This window comes from Panthera onca, chromosome D3 (genome assembly GCF_046562875.1).
Source record: "Panthera onca isolate mPanOnc1 chromosome D3, mPanOnc1 haplotype 2, whole genome shotgun sequence".
NCBI lineage: Eukaryota > Metazoa > Chordata > Mammalia > Carnivora > Felidae > Panthera > Panthera onca.
Genome location: NC_138350.1, coordinates 39942231 through 39967357, shown reverse-complemented (window position 1 = coordinate 39967357; position 25127 = coordinate 39942231). Strand labels below are relative to the sequence as shown.

General features: G+C 40.9%; 1 protein-coding gene across 1 annotated transcript; it reads left to right on the top strand.

Moving 5' to 3' along the window:
• The first annotated feature begins 1775 nt into the window (after nt 1-1775).
• LOC144612678 (myosin regulatory light chain 12B) lies at nt 1776-19990 on the top strand. Its single transcript, XM_060613365.2, has 4 exons — nt 1776-2100; nt 15057-15255; nt 18254-18415; nt 19497-19990. Exons 2-4 carry the CDS (start codon nt 15072-15074, stop codon nt 19667-19669), a joined length of 519 nt encoding a protein of 172 aa, XP_060469348.1. The 5' UTR covers nt 1776-2100; nt 15057-15071; the 3' UTR covers nt 19670-19990.
• The last annotated feature ends 5137 nt before the right edge of the window (nt 19991-25127 follow it).

Below are 25127 nucleotides of genomic sequence, written 5' to 3'. Positions count from 1 at the left end.
CCCCCCCCTTCTTTAAATTTTTTTAAGTCCCTGTATCCTTTTACACTAGATGTCTGTCTCCCTACTCAAGTAGTGCCATAATGACTTATTATCCACATACATTTTATAGTTGTAATGAACATACACCTTGTTTTTAGTTTAACATAGCTTAAATTATTTTTCATGTTTTGGCATAGCCACCTTTATTTGTAACCATTCTTTTTAATGACCACAATTATCTTTGAAAAGGATATGCCTTAATTAGCCATAACCCAAGAGCTAGATATTTAGATAATTGGCTTTTCGTTAATAAATATTGTTTTTCTTTTGAATCTAAAGAACAATATACCCTAGAATTATTTTACGAACAGAGCTCTTCAGTACAACTTTCTGTGATGATAGAAATGGTGTCTGCTTTCCAATAAGGACATTAGCCACATATGGCTATTGAGCACTTGAAACATGTCTAATATAACTGAGGAGCTGAGTTTTTAATTTAAATTTAAATAGCCACGTGTGGTTGGTGACTATTGTATTGGAAAGCAGTTCTATAAACAAATATGGGGATCAAAGTCAAAGTGCAGTCAGAGTCCCTCAGCTATGATCTTACCTAAGCTGGCAAAGGTGAGGGCTTATGGGATGGTAGTAGACCATACTTGAAGGGCTCTATGACAAAGACCTAAAGAAGCCAAACTCTTGATTTTGAGTGTTAAAAAATTATACTATTGGACCAAAGAGCAGATTGCGGCCAAGGGAAAGAGTCATTATTTTAGAATCAGGTGTGACATTTCAGAAATTGCTTTTCAAATTCTGAGAAAATGCATTCCCTAATCATCTGGACCTTGGGCAGTGTTACTCAGATTAAGACCACAGCATCAGCATCCCCCAGCATCTAGTAAATTTGTATTTACTAGAAATGCAAATTATCGCCTCGCCTTTGACCTAGTGAATCTGAGTATCTGGGGTTGGGGCTCAAGAATCTTTTACTAAGCCCTCCAGGTTTTGCTTACACATGCTGCTGTTTAAGAACTGCTATAGAGTGCTGAACACATGGTTCCTAATATCTAGGAATTTCTGATCAAAGATTTCTAGAATATAAAAGACTATTATTCCTCTCCCCAGCATCTGGCACACTTTCAGGCAGTAACAAGTGCTCAATAAAGGTTTGCTATTGGCTTATCCTCCATTACCCAGAAATAGTGGCATTCATCTATATTAGAATGAGGGAAGTGAAGGTTATAGGCACAAACTTGTGTAATGTAGCTTCGTGGTTTCCTGTTTTGACGAAGAGCATTTTATAAATGTGTGTGCGCGTAACTCTCTCATCTGTTGACCCAAGGAAAGCAAAAAACATTTTCAGTAAAACTTTCTTGTGGTTGTAAGGAGGATGAAACAGTTATAGGCTAGCCGTGGTCTGTAAGGCCATAAACCTTACAATTTGAAGGCTAAATGATAGAACTCTGGCTGGAGCTCCGTTGAAAAAGAAAGGGTTTTCCAGCAGGCAGGAGTCCGCCCCGCCGCCGCCCTCTTACCTTCCGCAGTATTACGCGGGACGCACCCTAATTAGTTATTTTACTTCAAGTTCATACGGAACTACGCGAGCTGTACTTTCATGTGCCAACTGTGGGAGCCCAGGGTGGGAGACCTTCGGCACCCGGGACCCCCCAAATCCTCGGGAACCGCGCCCCGCCCCACCCCACCCCACGGGGTCAAATTCCAAGCCCGGGCCGGCGCCCTGCAGCCCAGGAATGCGGAAGGGCCGCGGGAACCCGCCGCATAAGGCGGGGGAGGAGGGCGGGCCGCGGGGCTACAGCCGCACGCAGGAGGGGATGCAGCAGCCGATGCAACAGGCCACAGAAGACAACTAAAGCCCAGGCTGTGTTCTTCGGCCGCAGCCTCCCTCCTCGGCCGACACAGCGGGCTTCGCTCGGTCCTGAGCGAGAACCCCTCTCGCATCCCCCCGTCCCGAGTTGGATCTCGCCGCGCCTTCCGGTGCGCTTTCCGGTCCACTTCTCGAGGCAGGAAGTGCCGGGCGCCGCCACTGTAGCACCACAGCTCAGCGATCGTCGCCGTCGCTCGTCGTCTCGCGCAGGGCAGACCGGGCTCTGGTGTCTGGCGGCGGTGAGTGGCCCTCGCCCCGGCGCGCGACATCCCTCGGGCCTCCCCCCTCGCCCCCCTCCCTTCCAGCCTCGCGCCCGCCGCCGGGACCCCGCCCCAATAGACCCGGACGCCGGGGACCGGGGGCTTCGGAACCTGTTGGGCTGGGCGAAGAGGGTTGATGAAGAGGCCCTGGCAGTGGCCGGGCCTGGGCCTGAACGTTGAGAGGCCGGGCAGCGCCAGGGCGGATGAAGCCGGGCTAGGGAGACGCCCTGCTGGAAGAGGTGGCTGGGTACCGGGCAGCGCGGAGACCGGCCCTGCGTCACCGGGGTGACTTCACACACCTGGTGCCTCCGACCTCCCCGCGGCCCCGCTGCCAGCACCTGCTCTGTGCCGCACACAGGGCTGGATGCTTTGGTGGGTGCAGGAGTCTAGTGGTGCGTGCGTCTTTGCCTTAGGTGAAGTGTCCACGGAAACTTAAGAGAACCTGTACCGGAGTGCATGGTTGGTACAGGCTAAAATGGAACGATGCCCATAGGAGTTGTAACTCTCACTGTGTCTTGCATCTTGTAAAGATTCAGGTCATGCGTGTTGATGGAAGAAAAGGACAAATCACAAGTCAAGAAAGATTTCCTGAAGAAAAAAATCGTAACCTCCTTGAAGACCTTAAATTCAGCCCTAGGAGGTAGAACTGAAGTATTTCTGGCAGGATCTGTGGTAGGAGGTAACAAGAGGAAAATCTCAAAAGGTGGGAATTGTGTTGGGTGAAAAGGAGACAGTGGGGAGACCAGCCTGAATGGAACAAGAACTATAATGAGTAATAGGTGGGTATAAGGGTAGATAGGTAGGTAAGTGAGACGTTTTTATGGATGTCTTGAAAACTTGGCCAGAAATAACAGATTATGTAAGAGGCATTAGGCAGTCATTTTGGATTCATTACTAAGGGAGTAATAAGAAGAAAGGGTGCTTAGAAAATTAGTTTGGCAGCCTTTGTTTAAGATGGATTTGAAATGGTCTTTTCGTAAGAGAAGAATCATAGCATTTTAGAATTCAAAAGAACCTTGAAGATTATCTTGTGAAATAGATGACTTGTCTTATAGATTATCTTTCATTTTATAATTGAGGAAATTGAAACCCAGAGAAGTGAGATAATTTGCCCAAGGTCACTTGAAGGACTCACGTGTGCCTCTCATTTTCTTTGTAAGCATTAGGTGGACCCCACTGGGCCTCATAACTAAGTGCACAGTTTTTTGTTTGTTCAGGCACTGTTCAATGAAACAGCTTCTATATTGGATGGCTTGATGTTTGTTTATGCTTTAATGAGACTGAGTTTCGACAGGATAGACTGAAACTTCTGAAGGACAGATCCCCAGGTGAGGGTTGTGGGATTAGGAAAGATAAGAGGACTTAGAGCCCATAAAGGGGGCTGATTGTCCCTCTCTTCTAGGATTCAAAGACACCAAGTACCTAGGGATGCTTTTCATTGCCAGCAGCGTTGGGATCTTCCTTACTCTGCATCTTTGCTGTGTGGTGGCATTGCTTGTTACCCCCAGCTAGCTACCCATGTTTTCATGATAGAGAATTTGAGCTGTCTATATATAGGAGAAACGGGCTAGTGGTACAGCTCTGGAGCCAGACTTCCTGAGTACAGATCCTGAATTTAAACGCTACCATTTTCCAGGTGCTTGGGTGGCTCAATCAGGCATCTGACTCTTGATTTTGGCTCACGTCATGATCTCACAGTTCCTTAGTTCGAGCCTTGCTGTCAGGCTCTGCGCTGATAGCTTGGAGCCTGCTTGGGACACTCTCTCTCTCTCTCTCTCTCTCTCTCACTCACTCTCACTCTCTCACTCTCACTGCCTCTCCCCCACTTGCACTCTCTCTGTCTCTCTCTCTCTCTCTCTCTCAAAATAAATAAACTTTAAAATAAACTCTACCATTTTCTAGCTGTGTGGCTGCAGGCACAAATTGTTTATTCTCTTTGCCCTAATTCTCTCTTCTGAGAAGTGGAGATAATAGCGCTGATATCATAAGTTGTGAGGATTAAATATGTTAATACATGTGAAATGCTTAGACCAGTGCCTAGCACATACTTAGCACTCAATTATTGTCTGTTATTAGCATTGTTTCTTCCAGGCGTGGAACAAGGGGGTAACTGGTAAGTTTTGTTGAGGATCTCTTGAGGAAAAGTCCAGTGGAGTTTATGCTGAACCATGGGTAAATCATAGAGAAAAGATTTATTTTAGGAGTAAGATCCAGGATCTACTTTATAATGAATATATGTATATGTAATTCTGTTGTGATAGGAAGCATATGTATGTATTTGCTTTACAAATATTTATGGAGCACATGCCAAGTGTAAGGCAGTCTACTATACCACACAATCCAAGGTAAAAAAGGCTAAATGCCATAAAAATGTATAGGTGAATGGCATGGCAAGAAAATATTACTGGGCAGTAAAAAAAAGAGTAAGTCACAGATAAATGCAACAAGATAGATGAATCTCAAAAATGTATTGAGTGAAAGAAGTGAGGCATATAGAATATACACTGTATAGTTCCATTTATAAGAATTTCAAAGACAGAACGAATTTATGGTTAAATTAATAAATTTCTGGTGTATAGAAATCTGAGCAATGGTTGCCTCTGGGAGAAGTCATTGACTTGGAAGGAACTTTCTGGAGTGATGTTAACATTTATAACTTGATTGGGATGGTGGTTAGATAAATGTTCACATTTACAAAAACTCATTTTTAAGATCTGTGCATTTCACCATATATACATTTCACTGCAATAAAACAAAATGATATGGGTGTTCAGGGGATGGAATGTTTACTGCCAACTGGGGTGATCATAAAACCCATAATTAAAAAATGACAGCATTATAACATATGTGGTAAATACTAAAATATGTATGCTATGGGGAAAGTTTAGCTGGTACTAAGAGGAAAGCTGTAAAAATTGTGTTTGGCTCTTTAAAAAAATACATATAATAATTTATAGAACTGATTACATATTTGCCTAAATATGTAGCATAAAAACAATGATATGTCATTAAGTATATGAGCTTAATTTTGTGGACTATTCTAGCTTGATTATATACTAAATTCCCCCTTATGATTACTGTTTTCAGACCATTGCTCATGTATCCAGTCATTTGATCCTCCTAATTAGCACCAACATTAGTCTTGACTACAATAATGACCATGGGAATCCATGAGAAATTTCTAAAGATTCTGTTAGACCTTGGTGAGCATGAGAATTGAATTGGAAATGACTTTGGCTTTTAGCAGAACTGCTCTCTGGTCTTCTGCATTTACTGTCAGGTCTCACCTTCTGCCTCTGCTTACAAATTGGTCTGGCTAAAAGGAGACCCCCTAAGTATCCTGACCCTAAGCGTCTCCACTACCATTCTACTGTAGCTTGGCTAAAACTTGAACTCTTCATCATCCTTTTGCTCACCAAACCATCTTCTCCTTCCTCCCCAGTTACCTCTTTTTTTTTTTCTTTTTGTAAAGTAGGCTTCACGCCCAGCCCAGAGCCCAAACAACCTTGAGATCAAGACCTGAACTGAGATCAGGGGTCAGATGCTTAACCCACTGAGCCGCCCAGGTGTCCCCCCAATTACCTCATTTTGGTTTTTTTGACCAGTACCTGAGAAAAGCACAATAGTTCAAAGATAGAGCTTTTCATGAAACTCCAATTAGGAAACAAGAACTAGCAAAACAGCATAGGAATCAGAAGAACAGGATAGTGTTGATGGGAATGTTGAGGAAGTGGTGATTCTATTGAAGTTAAAAGAGGAACCCATAGAAGGGGTGCCTGGCTGGCCCAGTCAGAGCATGCGACTCTTGATCTTGGGTCATGAGCTCAAGCCCCACGTTGGGGATAGCGATTACTTAAAAATAAAGAAGCTTCCAGGGTGCCTGAGTGGCTCAGTCGGTTGGGCCTCCGACTTCAGCTCAGGTCATGATCTCACAGTTCATGAGTTCAAGCCCCACATCAGGCTCTGTTGACAGTGAGGAGCCTGAAGCCTGCTTCCAGTTCTGTATCTCCCTCTGTCTGCCCCTCCCGTGCTCATGCTCTGTCTCTGTCTCTCTCTCCCAAAAGTAAATAAACATTAAAAAAAATTTTTTTAAATAAACTTAAAGTAAATAGTATTATGAGTAATTGTGAGCTAACATTTAAAAATCTAGATGGAATGGTTAAATTACTAGAGAAATATTTTTTAAATGCCAAAAGTTAGTGCCTGGTTGGCTTGGTAGAGCATGTGACTCTTGATCTCAGGGTTGTAGGTTCGAGCCCCGTGTTGGGTATAGAGAGCCCTTAAAAAAAAAAAAAAAAAAAAAAAAGGAACCCACAGAACTTGGAGAAATTGAATAGAAGGAATTAAAATTTTCTAACCAGGAATAGAAAGTTCCGTATCCAATGTAAACTTGACTATGGCCATAATTCTGAAATAAAGCCATTGTCCTATTTTAATATTAAAGAGGTCAAGGAAACACAGTGGCTTTTTTTAGTTTTCTAGTACTATATAACAAATTATCTCAAACTCAGCACCTTAAAAAAGCAATAGTTTCTGAGGATCTGGTATTCCAAGGCAGCTGAGCTAGTGGTTCTGAGTCTCATAAGGTTGCAATCCAGATGTCAGCCAGGTTTGCAGTCATCTGAAGGAAGACCAGTCTCCAAGATGGCTGACTCATATGGCTGGTAAGTTGGTATTGGCAGCTGAAGAACCAGACACAAGAAAAGCTCTCTGTCCTCCTATTTACCTAAAAGCAGGGCATAAATTTGCATAGGTGTCCTTCCTCCCCTGTCTACCAGGAAGGACAAAGGTTATTCTCAGGAGACAACGTTAGCCTCTTATCAGCAGAGAAAGCCCTGATTAAATCTACCTAACAAGCCTTACCCTGTTTGCTTGCTTTTCCTGGTAACCTTCCGTCACTAGCCTCTTCCCCTCACACACACCTGTCTTCTTTGTCTTCAGCTGAAGATGATATTTAAGCTGAGTTATTTTCATTTAAAAAAAATTTTTTTTAGACTGAGTTCTAAGCTACCTTTCTGAGTTGGCTTTTCCCTGGTATCTCCGCTGTTACACATGTTAGTAAACTGTTTTCTTGTGAATATGTAATTACAGAAGTGGCAGCCAGGAACTCAAAAGGGTGGAAGGAAAATTATTTTACCTCTTTTCACAGGTCAACCCTTTCCACTGTTGGTGGGGACTGCGCAAGGGCATGAGAAATGTGGAGGCCCATCTTGAAGTTTGGCTACCACCGTAGCCAAGGAACAAGTTCAGATGTTCTCAGAGGCCAGGCCATCACATAAACAAATACCAACTGTGACAGGAAGATGTAGGGAGTAGTGGGGATTCCTCATTGAATACTCATTATCTACAGGAACTTATGAATGCTGGTCATTTGATTCTTTATCATACAGTTTTTCAAGACATCTGAAAGTTGTTTTCATTAAAGTAAACTTAAGTTTTTTACAGTGTTGGCAAGCTAACTCAGTTACTGAAGAAGGCACTTAAAAAGGTCATCCCTGGGAGAAGTAAGTGAACCTCCCTGCGGACTGCATATAGTTTGGCAGCTGCCAGTTTGTGACTTCTGATCTACTTATTTTATTTTATAGATGAGGAAAGTGAGGCCCAGAAAAGCTAAAATGACCAAAGGTCATGTAACTAACTTGTGAATGACAGAACTAGAATTAGTGTCCAGCTCTCTAGCATCTCCATTAAAACATGACTAAGTTTTAAAAGAACTAAAAGAAACTCGATGCGTAAATAACCAGTGCCTTGTAAATGGTTAACTCGTTGGTTCTCAACCCTCCTGAATGGAATCACCTGATGCATTTTTTTAAATTACAAATTCCTGGGCACCACCCATCATCATTCAGTTTCAGTTAGACCAGACTAGGACTTAGGCATCAGTTTTTTTTAAACTTCCAGCAGCCAATATTGAAACCAGAAGGTTAACTGTTGTGAGAGACAGATTTACTTGTCATATGGCGACAGCCCCTAACTGACTTAAGATATAAAGAAGGAACCCTTAAAGGAATGTCAAGGAAGTCCTAGGTAGCTGACAGAATATGCTTCATAAAAGCCAATCAAGTCATATAGGCTGGATAAAGTTCACAAGCAATTTCTGCTTATTAGTAGTGATTATCATGCCCAAGTTTTGATTTACACAACAGTATCGCAGGTGATTTTGCAGACATTTAGATCATTATCGAAATATGTTGACACCACAGCCACATATACCGCTGTTCCTATATCCCAACCCTTATAAGTTCTGTGAACACTATATACACCTTTAGTTCACTCTATATGAGAAATTTACAAAAATAATGACATATTTAAAGAGGAAGTGAGAAGTATTTACTGCTGTTGATGGTTCTTCATTAAATTACATGCTGGTTTATATGAGGGTTTTTTTGCTTTTTTCTTTTTTTGTAATTACAGTTTAAGAGTGGAGTTTGGTTGTTGTTTCCTGCTTAACATTTATAAGTTGAACATTAACTTGACAGTCCTAGATAAAGGTTTCAAGCCTTACCTATGATGTCAAACCAAGACCATGACTGACAGGAAATATTGTCACTTGTTTAAACCTACATTGCAGTTCCCATTTCACTGTGCAATTCTGTCCTGTACATTGGTTTCTCCAGTATCGTCTGAATTTATTGGAAAACTCAAGGATTTGAATTCAGAGGAAAGTCACTGCTCAGAAATCAGTGTTAGATTGCATTGGTCATACTGAAAGTTTTTTATATTTTGTGGTAAGTTCAAGGGGCACCTGGGTGTCTCAGTCACTTAAGCATCTGACTCTTGGTATCTGCCCAGCTGGTGATCTCACTATGGTGAAATCAGGTTCTGTGTCAGGCAGAGCATGGAGCCTGCTTGGGGTTCTTACTCTCCCTCTCTCAAATAAATAAATAAACTTAAAAAAAAATTGTGGTAAATTAAAAATATCTAAAAGAATATTTAGTACAAAGTGAAAAATACAAAGTTAGAAATAGCCTTCAATAAATGGGGCTTGGCTCCCAGGTCTGCCACTAGGTGACCTTGGGAAAGTTATTTAATTGCTTTGATCTTCAGTTTCTACATTTGTGAAGCAGGCGTGTTAAGTTTAATGCACATAATGTGCCTAGCATATGAGTCACTCAATAAATGGAATGGAGCCATAAGTTGAGTAGACCTTTAATTTTCTCCTTGGTCTTAAAGCATTTGGGGCTGGAAAAGTAGCAAGAACAAAAATATATAAGGTAACAAACTGTGTGGTGCCATGGACACATACAAGCAGTTTGGTGTTACTGAAGGAAAAGTACAAAGCAGAGAATGGCTAGAGATAAGGCTGGAGAGGTCATTCTAGAGTATGCAAAGGAGGACCTTGTGTACCATGCTTAAGAACTTGTATTCTATACTGTATGCAGAGGACAGCCAAAGATTTTTAAGGGAAAGATAAGGTCATATTCATATTCATGTGTTAGACACCACTGGCTGGAATTTAAAGGGCAGTTTAGAGGGATGAAGAAGCAAGAAGATAGGTTAGTTGGCCATAGAAATATATATATTTTTAAGTTATTTATTTGACAGAGGCAGAGACAGCATGAGTTGGGGAGGGGCAGAGAGAGAATCCCAAGAAAGCTCCGCACTACCAGCAGAGCCCGACATGGGGCTAGAACTCACGCAACCAATATCATGACCTGAGCTGAAACCAAGAGTCGGACGCTTAACTGACTAAGCCACCCAGGCACCCCGACATAGAAATATTCTACACAGAGATAATGAAGGCCCAGTTTAGGGTGGTGGGAGAGGAAAGAGGAAGATGAGCAAATCTGAGAAATAATTTAAGAGGTAGGGCTTGATTCATCAGGAAGAGGGATGAGTTAGGGATGACTCCTAAGTTTTTGGCTTGGTGAGTAGGTAAATGACAGAAAACTAAGACAATTTAGAAGTGGGAAGATAATGAATTCACTTTTCAACACATTGATTATGAGTGTCTGTGGGATGTCCAAATGAGTGCCTTTCATAAGCAGTTGGACGTTGGAGTCTGTAGCCAAGGGAAAGGTCAGGCCTGGTGATACAGATTTGGGAGCCATTGAATGTTGTCAGACCAGTGAGAGTTGATGAGATCATCCAAGGAAAGCAGAATGGAAAGAATTTTAATAAGCCATGGACTGCTAGAATATTGGGAAACATGAATACCTAGGTGAGTGGAGAAGATAAGAGCCTAACAAGAAAATGGAAGAGGACCAATCATAGAAATAGAACTGAGAGAAGAGTAAGTTGGTATCACCAAGTCAACCAAGTATTTAACGTAAACGAACCTCTCCAGCGTAGGAGTTTCCCTCCTGAGACTGATGAGGTTTTGGGGTGGGGTTTGTGAGGTCCGGAGCCAATGGACAAGAAAAAATTCTTGAAGTCTTTGGTGCAAAAAGGTGATTTTATTAAGGCATGGGGACAGGGCCTGTGCATTGTAAGTGTGGGGGGTTATGGGTTTATGGAGTTGGGGTAGAGGGAGTTCCAAAGAGACTTTCACATACTAAAGACTTACTGGAGGCCTAGCTATTATTTAATGTCAACCTAAGGTTGTTTTTCCCTCTAGCAAAGCATTAACATTAAGTCACAGGGAGTTCCTGGACTTCAGGCTATGATGGGATTGCCTTTTTCTGGTAAACTGGTGGGGACTCTTATCAGTTTAACCATTTGGGTGTTTTTTGTTTGTTTATTTTTGGGTTTTTTGTCCTTTCCTGGTTTTGGGTAGCCTGGAGTGTCCAAGGAGTATCATACATGTCCCACCTGGGTGGGGGGCGGGGGGGAGCTGTTGGCCTGCACTTTGCCCTCAGCTTGCCCCATGTTACTTCATCAGGAGTGGAAGGTATACAAGGTTGGGAACCTTGCATTCTCTTTCCATTTTGGACAGTTCATTTCTACTGTTACTGTTCACCAAGGCCAAGAGGGATTTGGCAGTTTGAAAGCAGTTGCAGTAGAGGGGAGAAAAGCCAGATTGTGGTGGGTTGAGAGTGAGTGGGAAGTGAGAAAGTAGAGAAAGCCAAGATACTTATCTCAGAAGAAAAGGAGAAAGAGGATGGTAGTTTCTTTTGGGGGTAGAGTTCTTTTGACATTGATTGTTTTGCTACAACTTGGCTTCACTCTTCAGCTGATATTCTATTATCAGCTCATATTTTATGTGCGTATGTGTGTAGTGTCTATAGGTACCTTATATGTGTATAAATGTGTACTATTTAAAATGTGTACTATTTTAACATGAAGTAATGAAAAATTTTTTTATTTTTAATGTTTATTTTTGAGAGAGAGGCAGAGAGAGAGGGAGACACAGAATCTGAAGCAGGCTCCAGGCTCTGAGCTGTCAGCACAGAGCGTGATGTGGGGCTTGAACCCACGAACCGTGAGATAATGACCCGAGCCAAAGTCGGATGCTTAACTGACTGAACCACCCAGGCGCCCCAGGAACAACAACAACAACAAAAAAAACACTTTTAAAAGAAATTGTGGTGTTATATTGAGCCTATTATCTGCTCTGTAACATATTTTGATTAGGGTCATTTAGTGAATTGCTCTTGTCTTTCGCTTTCCTTCCCTGTTTCCTTCACTCTAGGGGTCAGACTTGGCTCACCATCTAAGGGCTTTTCCAGCCTTGTTGGTTACTTCCCCATTCTCTCTCACAGGCATTTCCCCTAATAAAAAAATTTTGCGTGTTTAATCTCATCTTGGCAGCAGCTTCCTGAACTCCAAATAAGCTTCAGAAATGTTTAAATATTTTGGGTAGCTGTAAGGTTAGCATGACACAACCAATTTTTTTTTTAAATAAAAATTTACTCTTTGGGAGTTTTTTCTCAGTGACTGTTACAAACATAATTTGTGGATACTGAGAGAACTAATTCTTGCCTTCCTATTTACTGTCTTATGTACATATTATGACTTGAAGAAATAGAATCTTGGGATTTTTAGCATGAAAAAATTTTGATCCAACAGTTTTGGAATGGGAAGAAGAATTAAAGCATAGTCAAGTGCCTTGCTGGTGGACCACATTCTGTCTCTAACCTTCAATATAACTAAGCTGAAATAAGCTAAGTTATTGGACAGAAGAGAAAATTAACATTTATTCAGGACAAGTATGTGGGGTAGGGAAGGAGTTGGAATGTTAGAATGAGAAACTCTAAGGCTGATGTACTTCAACCTGCACCACTAAGCCAAGCTTTAGAATACCCAGTGGTGTATTTTTTTGAATTGAAAATAGAAAAGTAAACAATGTAGATTAAAAGTCCAAAACTCGAGCATGCAACTCTTGATCTCAGGGTTGTGAATTCAAGCCCCACATTGAGTGTAGAGATTACAATCTTAAAAACAGTACCAAAAAAATTAAGTCTAAGACTAAAAGTCCTAGAGACCCAGGTCCAAAATTGCCTTGGTCAGCCATTGTCCCATCTAGTCATCTGCTTTCACACTATGGGGCTACAGAATTAGAGAACAGTCCCCAAGACCACCCTCATTTCTGACACCGGTTGCAAGTTTGGGTCCCCAAGACAACCCTTAGTTTTGATAATTTTGCTAGGATTCACAGAACTCATTAAAAGCTGTTATACCGTTAGTTATGGTTTATTACAGTAAAAGGGTTCAGAGTGAAATCAGCCAAGGGAAGAGATGTATGTTGCATAGTCCAGGAGCATTCCAAATGCAGAGCCCCCAGTTGTCCTCTTCCTTGGACAGTGTTGACCCCTCCTGGCAATAAGATGTGACAATATGCATGGTGTATTGCCAGCTAGGAAGGCTTACTTGATCTCTGATATCCATAGTTTTTACTGGGGCTCTATCACATAAATGCTGTCAGCTGCTCTGTGGCTGACCTCAGTCTCCAGCCCCTTGAGTGGTCAAACTGATAACACATGATCCAAAGCCCTCACAATAAATTACATTATTAGGCTGTCTGATATGACCCAAGACCCTGATATCAGCAGGACATTCCACAGGCTTAGAGATTACCTCCCAGGAGCAGAGGGAAAAGGCCAAGACTCTCATTGAGCAAAATTGTTTACTACACAGGGCCATTGATTTTATATTTTAACCTAAATAATACCTATCTCATAGGGCAATTGTGAAGATGGAATAAGACATTGGATTGAAAAATGGCTCTGGTGCCTCTGGGTTTTCCAAGATAATATGTAACTAGTAATGGTGGAGCTGAGATTTGAACTCAGGACTTTCTAATCCCAAAGCTGATAGTATTTTTGTGTTGCGTTTATCTACATTATTTGAAACTGCAAATAAAAAATGGAATGAAATGTTTATTAATATTTGACATTTATGGGGTGCTTGGGTGGCTCAGTCAGCTAAACGTCCGACTTCAGCACAGGTCATGAACTTGAGCCCCGCATTGGGCTCTGTGCTGAGAGCTCAGAGCCTGGAGCCTGCTTCAGATTCTGTGTCTCCCTCTCTCTCTGCCCCTCCCCCACTCATGCTCTGCCTCTCTCTGTCAAAAATAAACAAACATAAAAAAAAAAAATGACTTTAAATTATTGATGGCTTTCAATAGAGTGTTGGAGGCTGCCACCAAAGCCATATTACAGAGAATTGAGGAGTGATTGAAAAGATGAGAAAATGAAAATAGTTGAGTATTACACTGGTATTCTAAAAGTTTTGTCAAAGGAAAGGGGAAATGTCAAAGGAAGGGATGCAAGATTGAGTCATAGGTTTTGGGATGCCTGGCTGGCTCAGTCAATAGAGCATGTGACTCTTGATCTTAGGGTCCTGAGTTCGAGCCTTGTGTTGAGCATAGAGATGACTTTTAAAAAGTAATGAAAAAAGAGTAGCTTTTGATAATTTTTTAAAGATGAGAGCCTTTGAACATGTACCATACAGTGACTATACTAGTCTCTACAAATGTCCTCTCATTTAAGTCTCACTTGCACTGAACTAGAGGCTGTGTTTTGCTGTAAAACTGAAGATCGAGTGAGCTTCCCTGGTTTCCACACTGTTTTGAAAAACCAAGATTCAGAGAGCTTATGCAATATTGGTAATAAAATGGAGTAAAAAGAAGAGTGCCTATTGTATAGGATTGTTACGAGGATTCAATGGGACAATCCTTGTAAAAAGTAAAATGTCAGCTTTGGAGCATTTCTCTTTAGGAGAGCCCCAAACCCTCTTAACGGTGCTTGGCACATAGTAAGCTACTCAGTAAATGCTGGCTATTGGTATGTATTTTTAAACTAATTTCCACTCAATAAAAATGGGTTTCATGGAATTTGGGGACAACCTATATAATGATTTGTTTCTTAAAATTTTCAAAACTGCTTTTTTCCTAGCCATTTAACTGTCACATTGGAAATAAAGCTTAAATGTATATGTATTCCTACCCAATTGAAGTAATAATTCTACAGTAACCTATTTTTACTCACTGGGGTGCCTGGGTGGCTCAGTTGGTTAAGCATCTGACTCTTGATTTCTGCTCAGGTCATGATTTCATGGTTCGTGGGGTCAAACCTTACATCAGCACAGAGCCCACTTGGGAGTGTCTCTCTCTCTCTCTCTCTCTCTCTCCCTCCCTCCTTCCCTCCCTCCCTCCCCCCCCCCCATGCTCTTTCCCCTCCCCACCCCACCGTCACTCTCCCTCAAAATAAATATTCTTTTTTTTTTTTTTAATTTTTTTTTTCAATGTTTTTAATTTATTTTTGGGACAGAGAGAGACAGAGCATGAACGGGGGAGGGGCAGAGAGAGAGGGAGACACAGAATCGGAAGCAGGCTCCAGGCTCCGAGCCATCAGCCCAGAGCCTGACGCGGGGCTCGAACTCACAGACCGCGAGATCGTGACCTGGCTGAAGTCGGACGCTTAACCGACTGCGCCACCCAGGCGCCCCATTATTCTTTTTAAAAGATATTTTTACTTGCTAACTTCTAGGTGTTACAGGTTCTTTTTTATGTTTTATGCATTCTCCTTTGCTTTGTTTCTTCTTTTTAACTCTAGAATTAAATAGCCACCATGTCGAGCAAAAAGGCAAAGACCAAGACCACCAAGAAGCGTCCCCAGCGCGCAACATCCAACGTGTTCGCCATGTTTGACCAGTCACAGATTCAGGAATTCAAAGAGGCCTTCAACATGATTGATCAGAACAGAGATGGTTTCATTGACAAGGAAGATTTGCATGATATGCTTGCTTCTCTAGGTAGACTTTTATATCCTTAATATGCCCACTTCCCCAAAATAATAATTCAGTGTTTTCTGAATTATTTTTTGCATCATGAGTAAGTATTCCTCAAAGGCTTATTGAGAGATGTCTGGGTGGGAAGTGCCATGTTGGGATTGGCCAGTCATAAGAGGATTTTATTTATAACTTTTTTATAATTGAAGAAAATAAAATGTAAAAATAACAAGATTTAAAGCAAACATAAACTGCCCTCTGGTTGTCCGGGCACCTTACTTGGTTTTATGGGTGTTAATTTATTATTCCTTGTATGATTTTGTTGTTTGTTGTGATCTTAAAAAGAAAGATGGGAGGGAAGGTCTTCCATGTTCTATCCCAAGTCAGCAGTGACTTTATAGTTGGAAATGGCAAACCTAGGAGTTCTCTATAGACTGGGCAGGGAAGGGAGTGCAGGTCACAGATAGCCTACAGTTAGGCTCTGTCTGCACTCTGGAGTTTTCTTATGCTTGACTGTTAGCCAGAACAGGGGCCACAGGGCAAAAAATGAGGGTGTTATTTTTTTCCCTCTTAGTAACACAACATAATTTTGTTCCTCTATTTTATTTTTTTTTCTGATATATTATTTTGAAAAAAATACTTTTTAAGATTTTATTTTTAAGTAATCTGTATGCCCAATGTGAGGCCTGAACTCATGATGACAAGATCAAGAGGTACATGCTCAAAAAAAAAAAAAACAAAATGAAGTTGCAATGCTCTTTTGACTGAGCTAGCCAGGAGTCCCTATTTTGAAAATTTTTAAGCCTGCAAAAAGTTGAAAGAACAGTGTAATGAACATGCATACACCCTTTACCTAGATGCACCAATAGTTAACATTTTGCAACATTTTCTTTAGGCAGAGTGAGAGTAGAATCAGGATACTGAACTAAGTTGTTGCCTTGGAGGTAGTTTGGATCCCAGTGCTTTTCACACTCAAAATAGCTAAGTGTATGCTTTTTGGGTGCGCCACTAGGGAAGAAGGCCACAGAAGAAAATTGAAGGACTTAGTTGTATTACAAAGATTGAACACTCAAACCTGTGCCCTCTCATAATAGATGCTCAGTTAATCTTTGTTGGATGAGTGAGGGATGGTAGAGTAAGAGGCTGACTTTAGGGCCTTCCATTTTGGGGAGCCCCATGCCTTTAAAGATACGTATTTATTTATCTTTCAGATCAACAAATTATATTGGATGCCTTGAATGGGTTCATAGGTGCTTAGCCTAAACCAATTCATTTTTAATCCCCGTGTCTTTCCTGTACCCATGTTCTCTTGACACCTTTGGGTTAGACTTTTTCCCAAAAAATTGGGGCAAGAGAGTTGAATTAAACTTGAAGGTAGAAAAGTAGATCTTTTTAGCTCCTTTCACTTACTCAGTGAATCTTAAAATTAATTTTGGGCTAATTTTTGTATTGGTATGTTGAATAGGTGTAATGAGTGAGACAAGTAATCTATAGTAAGACAGATGCCAACTTGGCATTCATATTTCGCCCAAACTCCCAGGATGAAAACTACGTATGAACCACAGTTCTAGATTTGATTGTTAGCACTTAGTTAGGTATAATATTCTCCTTAGATATGAACATCTAACTTAAGATATTCTTTTCATAGAGAATCATTACAAACAGTGTTGGGAGGGACTTTTCAGAAACCAAGTTTAACCAGTCCATTTCACTGATCAAAAAAATAAACCCTAGACAACTGCTTCCTTTTCTCAAGTAACAAAGCTAGTGGCAGAACTGGGATTCAAATCCACAATTCTAGATGCTTCCTTCTTTCACAGCTACTTTTCCTATACCATGGGGGGGCCTCACAAATGCCTGGACAAAGAGGAGCCCTTTGTTATTCCTACCGTGACTGGCCCTTCCCGACTGGCCCTTCCCGGGGACTTTCTCCTAACTTCAAAGGAAGGGTCAGGGGAATCTCCCTCCATAGGGAGAAGCATTCTTAGTTGGAACCGAGATTAAGATTTCCCATTATGAGCAATACTAAACTAGTTCTGCCATATGAGTAAACAGCATTTGCATATATGTCTGGCCACTGAGTAATAGATACTATTGTTCAAAATGAGCTCAGGATTCTAAGCCAACCTAGTAGTTTTAGCTTAAATGACCAACTTATAAATAAAATTTTTGAAAATACTAATTCATGGGCAACTGTGCCACAATTGGAAATATGAATATTTCAAGACGCCTTGGTGGCTCACTCGGGTAAGCATCTGACTTCAGTTCAGGTCGTGATCTCATAGTTTATGAGTTCAAGCCCCATATCGGGCTCTCTGCTGTCAGCGCTGAGCCCACTTCAGATCCTCTGTCCCCCGTCCTCCCTGCCTCTCTCTCAAAAACATTTAAAAAAAGAAATATGAATTATTTCAAATTTTTAATCAACTTGCATTGAAATGCCCTGATGGACCTTTAACATTATCAACATTCAAGATGTAAAACTGTGGCATTGCCTGGTTCATGGGTTCAGGTGCTTGTTTTTCTTTTTTTGTTTGTTTGTTTGTTTGTTTTTAGAAAGGGTGCTAGCATGTAAGCAACAGAGGGGCAGAGGGAGAGGGAGAAAGAGAGAATCCCAAGCAGGTGCCACGTCTAGTGGAGAGCCTGATGCAGGGCTCAATCTTACCACTATAAGATCTTGACCTGAGTTGGAATCAGAAGTCCAATGCCTAACTGAGCCACCCAGGTGCCCCTCTGGTGCTTGTTTTTGATGAAAAATAGTGAAGGAAAAGTTGCAGAAAGTATCAATGAATGAAAAACATGCAACCTAAGCCCACAATACATTTTTATAATGATGTATCAAAGATTTTTTTACATTGTCAAAAATTTGTCTTTTTAAAATGTCCTTATTGCAAGTTAATTGAAAAAAATAGTTTCATGTGATGATGATGTAACTTAAAAATATGCTGGGAGCATAACAATAACAAATAATTATGTGTTGAAATGAGTTCTTTGTCCTTTAATGTTAAAATGTACAATCTTACAGGGAAGAATCCAACTGATGCATACCTTGATGCCATGATGAATGAGGCTCCGGGGCCCATAAATTTCACCATGTTCCTTACGATGTTTGGTGAGAAGTTAAACGGCACAGATCCGGAAGATGTCATCAGAAATGCTTTTGCTTGCTTTGATGAAGAAGCAACTGGTGAGTGCTCTTTGTTCATGCCCACCCTCATTCCAAACTATATGAAATACTTCTTAGGAAATGAAAAAAACGAGTAAAATATAACTATTTATTTATTTAAGTTTATTGATTTTGAGACAGAGAAAGAGTGCGGTTGAGACAGGGGCAGAGAGAGAGGGAGAGAGAGCATCCCAAGTAGACCCTGCACTGTTAGCACAGAGCCCGACATGGGGCTCAACCCACAAACCACAAAATCATGACCTGAGCTGAAGTCGGACATTTAACTGACTGAGCCACCCTGGTGCAACCCCCCCCCCCTTTTTTTTTTAATAAAATATAACTTTAAAAAAAAATGAATCAACTATCATTTATAGTAGGACAGTATGACCGAGAATGGGTAGGTCACAGGTATGTGGGTCATAAAGCTCCCGGTTTGAGGTGTTAATCTTTGAATTTGGTTCTGAGCTTCCTGAAAGCCAAATGGAGAATTGTCTGTTGAATAGTATTTCTTAGACAATAAAAACTACTTTTCAAGAGACTGTCAGTCTCTCCAAAAATTATAGGGAACTAACTTGAACAATTAAAATATTTTTTTCTCTCTCATTTTAAATCGTAAAGCCTAGCTATTCACATTTTCTTACTCCTCTCCTTTTCCCCTTTGCTTTCCATTAACCGTCTCCTCAGCCACCCACACACTTCCTCAGATGTACCTTGCAACCTCCTTCCTGCTTTCGTCTCCAGACTTGTCATAACCGCACTACCCCTCTGGCACATTTGGTCTTGGCCAGTACTGTCCATTTTTCTGGGCAACTGCCTTTTTGTTTTCCTTTACATCTCTGAAATACAGAGGGTTTTTGTTTTCCTCCCCTAGAGAAAAACACTTGCTTCAAATTAATTGTGTAAGCATTATAACCTATAAACTGAGTCTTTAAAATGAAAGAACTCTCAAAGATGATGTAGTTACATATTGCCTTAGTTCGCTAGTTTCTTTTGTTCACATAAACGTGGATATTCTGAAATATTTTGTAACACTGACGTAGCTTAGAAATGAACCATTCAGTGCCAGGAAGTGTTTGTGACTCCCGTTTCTACTGCCTTCCAGGCACCATCCAGGAAGACTACCTGAGAGAGCTGCTGACAACGATGGGAGACCGGTTTACGGATGAGGAGGTGGACGAGCTGTACAGAGAAGCGCCTATCGACAAAAAGGGGAATTTCAATTACATCGAGTTCACACGCATCCTTAAACATGGAGCAAAAGACAAAGATGATTGAAAGAACTTCAGCTAAAACCTTCCAATTGCTTTGTCTTCCTCTGTTTTATCTCCTAGACACTGTCCCCCACCCGCATAGACCTGTTGCATGCAACTTAGTTTCACGGCTTTGCCTCTTTTTTTGATGTATTTATTCTAGACCTTTCTGCCATTTAGCACTTGTATAATCAGACTGCAAATGGGGTTGAGGTTGTAAATTGTTCTGAAAAAGAGATTGCGAATAAAAATCAACAAATGTGAAAGCCCAGGAAAATATATCCGGTATTTCTGGTTTTGCTGGATTTTTACATTTTTATATAATAAAACACTATTTTGAAATAAAGATTATGGTGACTCAAATGGAATATAATGGAAAGTAGTTGGGGCAGTCTTTTTTTTTTTTTTTTTTTTTTTTTTTTCAGATTTTCAAGTTCACAGATTTCAAATTTCATGGTAAAGCTGATTTTTCAGTTATGTGGGACAATGTTCTTCAGAACTTAAAAAAAAAAATTTTTTTTTAATGTCTGTTTATTTTTGAGATAGAGAGAGACACAGAGTGTGAGCGGGGGAGGGTCAGAGAGAGAGGGAGACACAGAGTCCGAATCGGGCTCCAGTCTCTGAGCTGTCAGCACAGAGCCCGACGTGGGGCTCCAACTCAAACTGCGAGATCATGACGTGAGCCGAAGTCAGCCTCCCAAGTGACTGAGCCTCCCAGGTGCCCCTTCAGAGCTTTTAAGTACAAGTTAACATCATTATTCAGTAAAAACTCATACCTTTGTGTTTTTAATGCTTTTTAGTAAGGTAGATGTTTATTGAATGATAAATACAGAATATATCTGAGGAAACATTGAACAGTTTATGGATCTTAGAGCCTAAGAAGATTCTGATGAATAGTTATTACTAACATTTGCTATGTGTGAATCACTGCACACAGATGATTTTCACTGACTTCCCGACAATCTTGTGAGATAGATTTTTATTAGTGCTGTATTTCAGGTGAGGGAACTGAGTTCTGCATAGTTGAGTGATTGATCAGAGTCACTTGTGGTAAGTGAGAGGTGGGATTCCAACCTGGGTGCCTAACTCCAGAGTTTATAGTCCTGCAGCCCCCCTGTGCTGTCTGCAAAAAGCCCCAAATGCTTAAAAGGTCAAGACATGTCCATTACATTCTAACATAATTTTGTAGTCATTGAAATTTAAAATAACTTGCAGAAATTGATTTGAACAGAATTTCAGGAAAGTATCCAGTTAAAAAACAGATTTTAAGCAATACTATGTTTGAAGGCAGTTCATGTAGTATATAAACTATAGACTATAGGCAAGGACTGAAGAACAGACAAGGCTGCTATGGAGTTCATTTAAAATCCTCAAAGCCAGACAATGTAATAGAGAAAAAAACCTTAAAAAAAACCAAACTAGGTTTTCCCAATTTTGTTCAACACCTCTCCCTCTCTTGAAAGTGTTGTTTCGGTATTTTATCTGCTAGAAATCAATGCACTTACATACCATGTAATACTTGCCGCCGCTTAATTTTTCTGGGCATCCTTTCCATCCTCTTTAAAATGAGTGAGCAGTTTCACTGTCATGGTCTAGTATAGTGCTCTGCACTTCATGAGAGCTTTCACATTTATCATCTGATCCTCACAGCTCACAAGGTAGATAGGGCAGATGTTATTCCTGCTTTTTTTATGACAGCTGAAGTTTAGAAAAGCCAAAGCACGTGTCCAAGCTTAAGGTCACCATGCGGTATCAAACCAGGTGGAGAATCGTTATATGTTTAAGGGGAAATCTGAGATAATCTTGATCATCATTAAACCAATATTTATCAGTCACCTGTTATGTACCAGGCACTAATTTTTTTTTTTAATTTTTTTTCTTTAACATGTATTTTTGAGAGAGAAACAGCACGAGTGGGGGAAGGGCAGAAAGATAGGGAGACAGAATCTGAAGCAGACTCTAGGCTCTTGAGCGGTCAGCACAGAATCCCACGCGGGGCTCAAACCCACGAACTGAGATCATGATCTGAGTCAAAGTCGGATGCTAAACCGACTGAGCCACTCAAGTGTCCCTGCTAGGCACGGTTCTAAGTTTTGGGGGTAACGGGGGGGAGGGGGGAGGACAAAGGTGCTGCCCTCTTGGAGCTCACATTCACTGATGAGAGGCAGGGTCAGTAAGCCATATCACATAAGTGCTGTGGGACAAAGAACAGAGCAAGTGTAGCAGAGGGCCTCTGAGAAGTGACATTAAGCAGAGATCTGCATGACAAGAAAGAGGTTCCCCTCTTACCACTCACAAGACTCCTTTCAGCGCATGCTATAGCAAGAGCATTGGGAGAGCGCAGAAGGACAAGAATGGTATTTGCTGTTTAGTCTAAGTGCAGAATCCTAGGGCTTTGGGCAGTGAAGAAATGTGAGATTTTAAAAAACTTAACCTTGCTGCTGTGTATGGAAAGGAGGGACAAGGAGCGTCTGGGTGGCTCAGTCAGTTAAGGGTCTGACTCTTGCTCTCAGCTCAGGTCATGATCTCAGGGGCTTGAGTTCAAGCCCTGCGTTGGGCTCCGTGCTGGGTGTGAAGCCTACTTAAAAGAAAAGAAAAGAGAGGACAGGGGAGGGGAGGAGCGGAGAGGAAAGGAGAGGAAAGGAAAGAAAGGAGGGGCTAGAGTAGAAACAAAAACAATAAGGCTTCCAGTTAGGAGACTACCGCTGTCATCCAGGTAAGACCCAGGGGCGGCTCAGACTCCCGAAATAGTAGAGGAGGTGGTTGTAAAACATCTCTCCTTGTCTATTTCCTCTCCTTCAACCCTGCCTTGTCGCTGTCTCCCTAATATTATTCTAACTGCCATCAAGCTTTTTAAAAATCAGTTGTTCTTAATGTCTTATGTTGACCTGCCTATCCCATTCTGTTTCCTATAGTATCTATAAAGAGAGTTGTGGAATCCGGTAATAGAAGGCACCTAGGTTAGGACCTTGTTCTTTTCTGGTCAATTAATAAATGAAAACTCTATACAGTATCGTTCTCTTTTTTGAGAATCACATAGTGATGGTCTCTTAAGTTGACAGTTGATCTTCTGGCTATCACACTGGGGATGTGTGGATGTTTGTGCATAATCATGCAGTTGAAACTGTGCTGAATGTTTACTATGTACTAAGCATGTTACCCTACTTCCCTTTCAGATAGGGACTGTATTTGTATTACTCCTGTTCTAAAAATGAAGCACTGAGGAGCAGAGAAGTACCTTACCAAGGTTACACAGCTGGTGGGCAATGGGGCTGTTATTTGAGTTCTGGCAGTCTAGTTCCAGAACCTGCCCTCCCAGGAAAATGATTATTGGGAATAACACCATTTAGTTTCTTACCATCATTAAAGAAGATTCAAAACTCTAGGAGGTGGATAAGGTAGGCATTGTTAACCAGTTTTACAGGTGAGAATACTGAGTTACAGAAGTTCCCTGACTTGCTCAACTTGATATAACTGGACAGTGTCTGAGCCAAGACTAGCTTCTAAGCTTTTTGAGTGAGATGGAGTGCTTCTCATGAAACCTACCGTTTCCTAATTAAATAATGCCAGTAGCCTGACCAAAGTTTTTTTCTAATTTGTAAATTTATGTGACTATACTATCATATATATGAAAGCCATTAATATTTTAAAAATTAAATTATATTTATACATTTAGTGGATTATCTTTCCTAATAAAATAATTGTATAAAATAGATTTTAAAGTTCAGCAATACATATATGAATAAATACTTAAATGATGAATTTCCTTGATCGTAAATGGACTTTTTTTTACACTTCAATGCTTTTGAAAACAAGATGTCTTACAATCACTGTACCTATTGAATATTGTTCATCCTGAAAAGTAATTGTGTTGGTTGGTGTTGCCTCTCAAAACTGATAGGTCTTAAAAGATAAACAGTGTTTGAAAATCTGACAGGAATAGGGTGTGTAAATATGTCATCTGGGAAATATGAATGAGGATGTAAAAGTCTATCACATACTGAAATTTTGAGAAAAGTTTTCTTGGACAGAAAAGTGCTGAGGATCACAGATGGCACACATCACACTCTTGTCATATGCAATTTTAGAGACAATAACCATAAGTGTCGCTAGATGGCACTATTATTCTTGGGTAGTGTAGTAACTTATTCCTTAATGAACTTGAAAGTGATAAAGCAGGAGTATAAATATGTAGAGTATTCGTCCCAATAATGCTGTAACATTGTCAAAATTGTTTCTTTAAGAGATAGAATAACAAAGTCTATTGCAGTGAAATTCATATTATTTTGTGAACCCCAAAATCCAGGGAGCAATCTCTCGGACTCCTTTTTACAAAGCTGTATCATTCATTCATTCTTTCCATCAATCATTCATCCACTTACAAACATGTATTGAGTGTACAGAAAAATGCCAAGATCTCAGCAATGCTCTGGTTGTTTTCACACTGAAGAAAAAGGACTTTTGTCGAAAGGAAGATTATGGCCTTTGCTCTCATAAAACCTAACTCCTCCACTTACTGGTGGTGTCATCTTGTGCAAGTCAGTATTATTATTATCACTTCTATTTTTTTTTAATTTTTTTTTTAACGTTTATTTATTTTTGAGACAGAGAGAGAGACAGAGCATGAACGGGGGAGGGTCAGAGAGAGGGAGACACAGAATCTGAAACAGGCTCCAGGCTCTGAGCTGTCAGCACAGAGCCCCACGCGGGGCTCGAACTCACGGACTGTGAAATCATGACCTGAGCCGAAGTCGGCAGCTTAACCGACTGAGCCACCCAGGGGCCCCTTATCACTTCTATTTTAGAGCTGAGAAGACTGAGGCACAGAGCCAGTGGATGGGTATGAAAATACTTCGTAAAATCATGCTCTGTATATGAATACTATTAGTATGTCAAGAATGTTGCCAGCTATTTCTATTAATTCCCTATAAGATGCTCCATTAAGTCACACAATCTAAGCATATAAAGATCAGCCCCTGCACAAATGACCATGAGACAGCTTCTCAGTGCAGCTGCTCCCTGCCTCTACTTACCTCTTGGAAATACTGTCAGACCCAGAAACGAGGTTGAGAGATCTGAAGTGTTCTGGAAGGATACCAGGAGTATGTTGTGGGGTGTGTATGAGTGGGTGTGTTTAGATAGAAAAAGTTGTTTCCACAAGTCTTGCGGGAAGCCAACCGAATCTTTTACTGGTCCCGCTTGTGCTACAGTTGACGTTGCTCCCAGCGTACAACACTGCCTTTCAGACACCCGTTCTGAACGAACATGATGATGAAGCATATTTCCTCACGGACGACGCTAACTAGCACAGCAAAACTGAATGTGAATACTTTATTCACGTTTTGTAATAATCTGAGTGTAGATTGACAATGGCTCATTTTAGGAGGTTGTGCTCATTGTGCTTTTCTCAAGTTATTTTCTTTTTTAAAAAAATTTGTTAATGTTTATTTATTTTTGAGAGAGAGAGAGTGGGGGAGGGGCAG

What these genes read in the sequence shown, in the direction of transcription:
- LOC144612678 (XM_060613365.2), top strand. Translation starts at nt 15,072, where the DNA reads ATGTCGAGCAAAAAGGCAAAGACCAAGACCACCAAGAAGCGTCCCCAG. An exon ending in TGATATGCTTGCTTCTCTAG is followed by an intron (nt 15,256 to 18,253) that starts GTAGACTTTTAT and finishes ACAATCTTACAG; the next exon opens with GGAAGAATCCAACTGATGCA. An exon ending in CTTTGATGAAGAAGCAACTG is followed by an intron (nt 18,416 to 19,496) that starts GTGAGTGCTCTT and finishes ACTGCCTTCCAG; the next exon opens with GCACCATCCAGGAAGACTAC.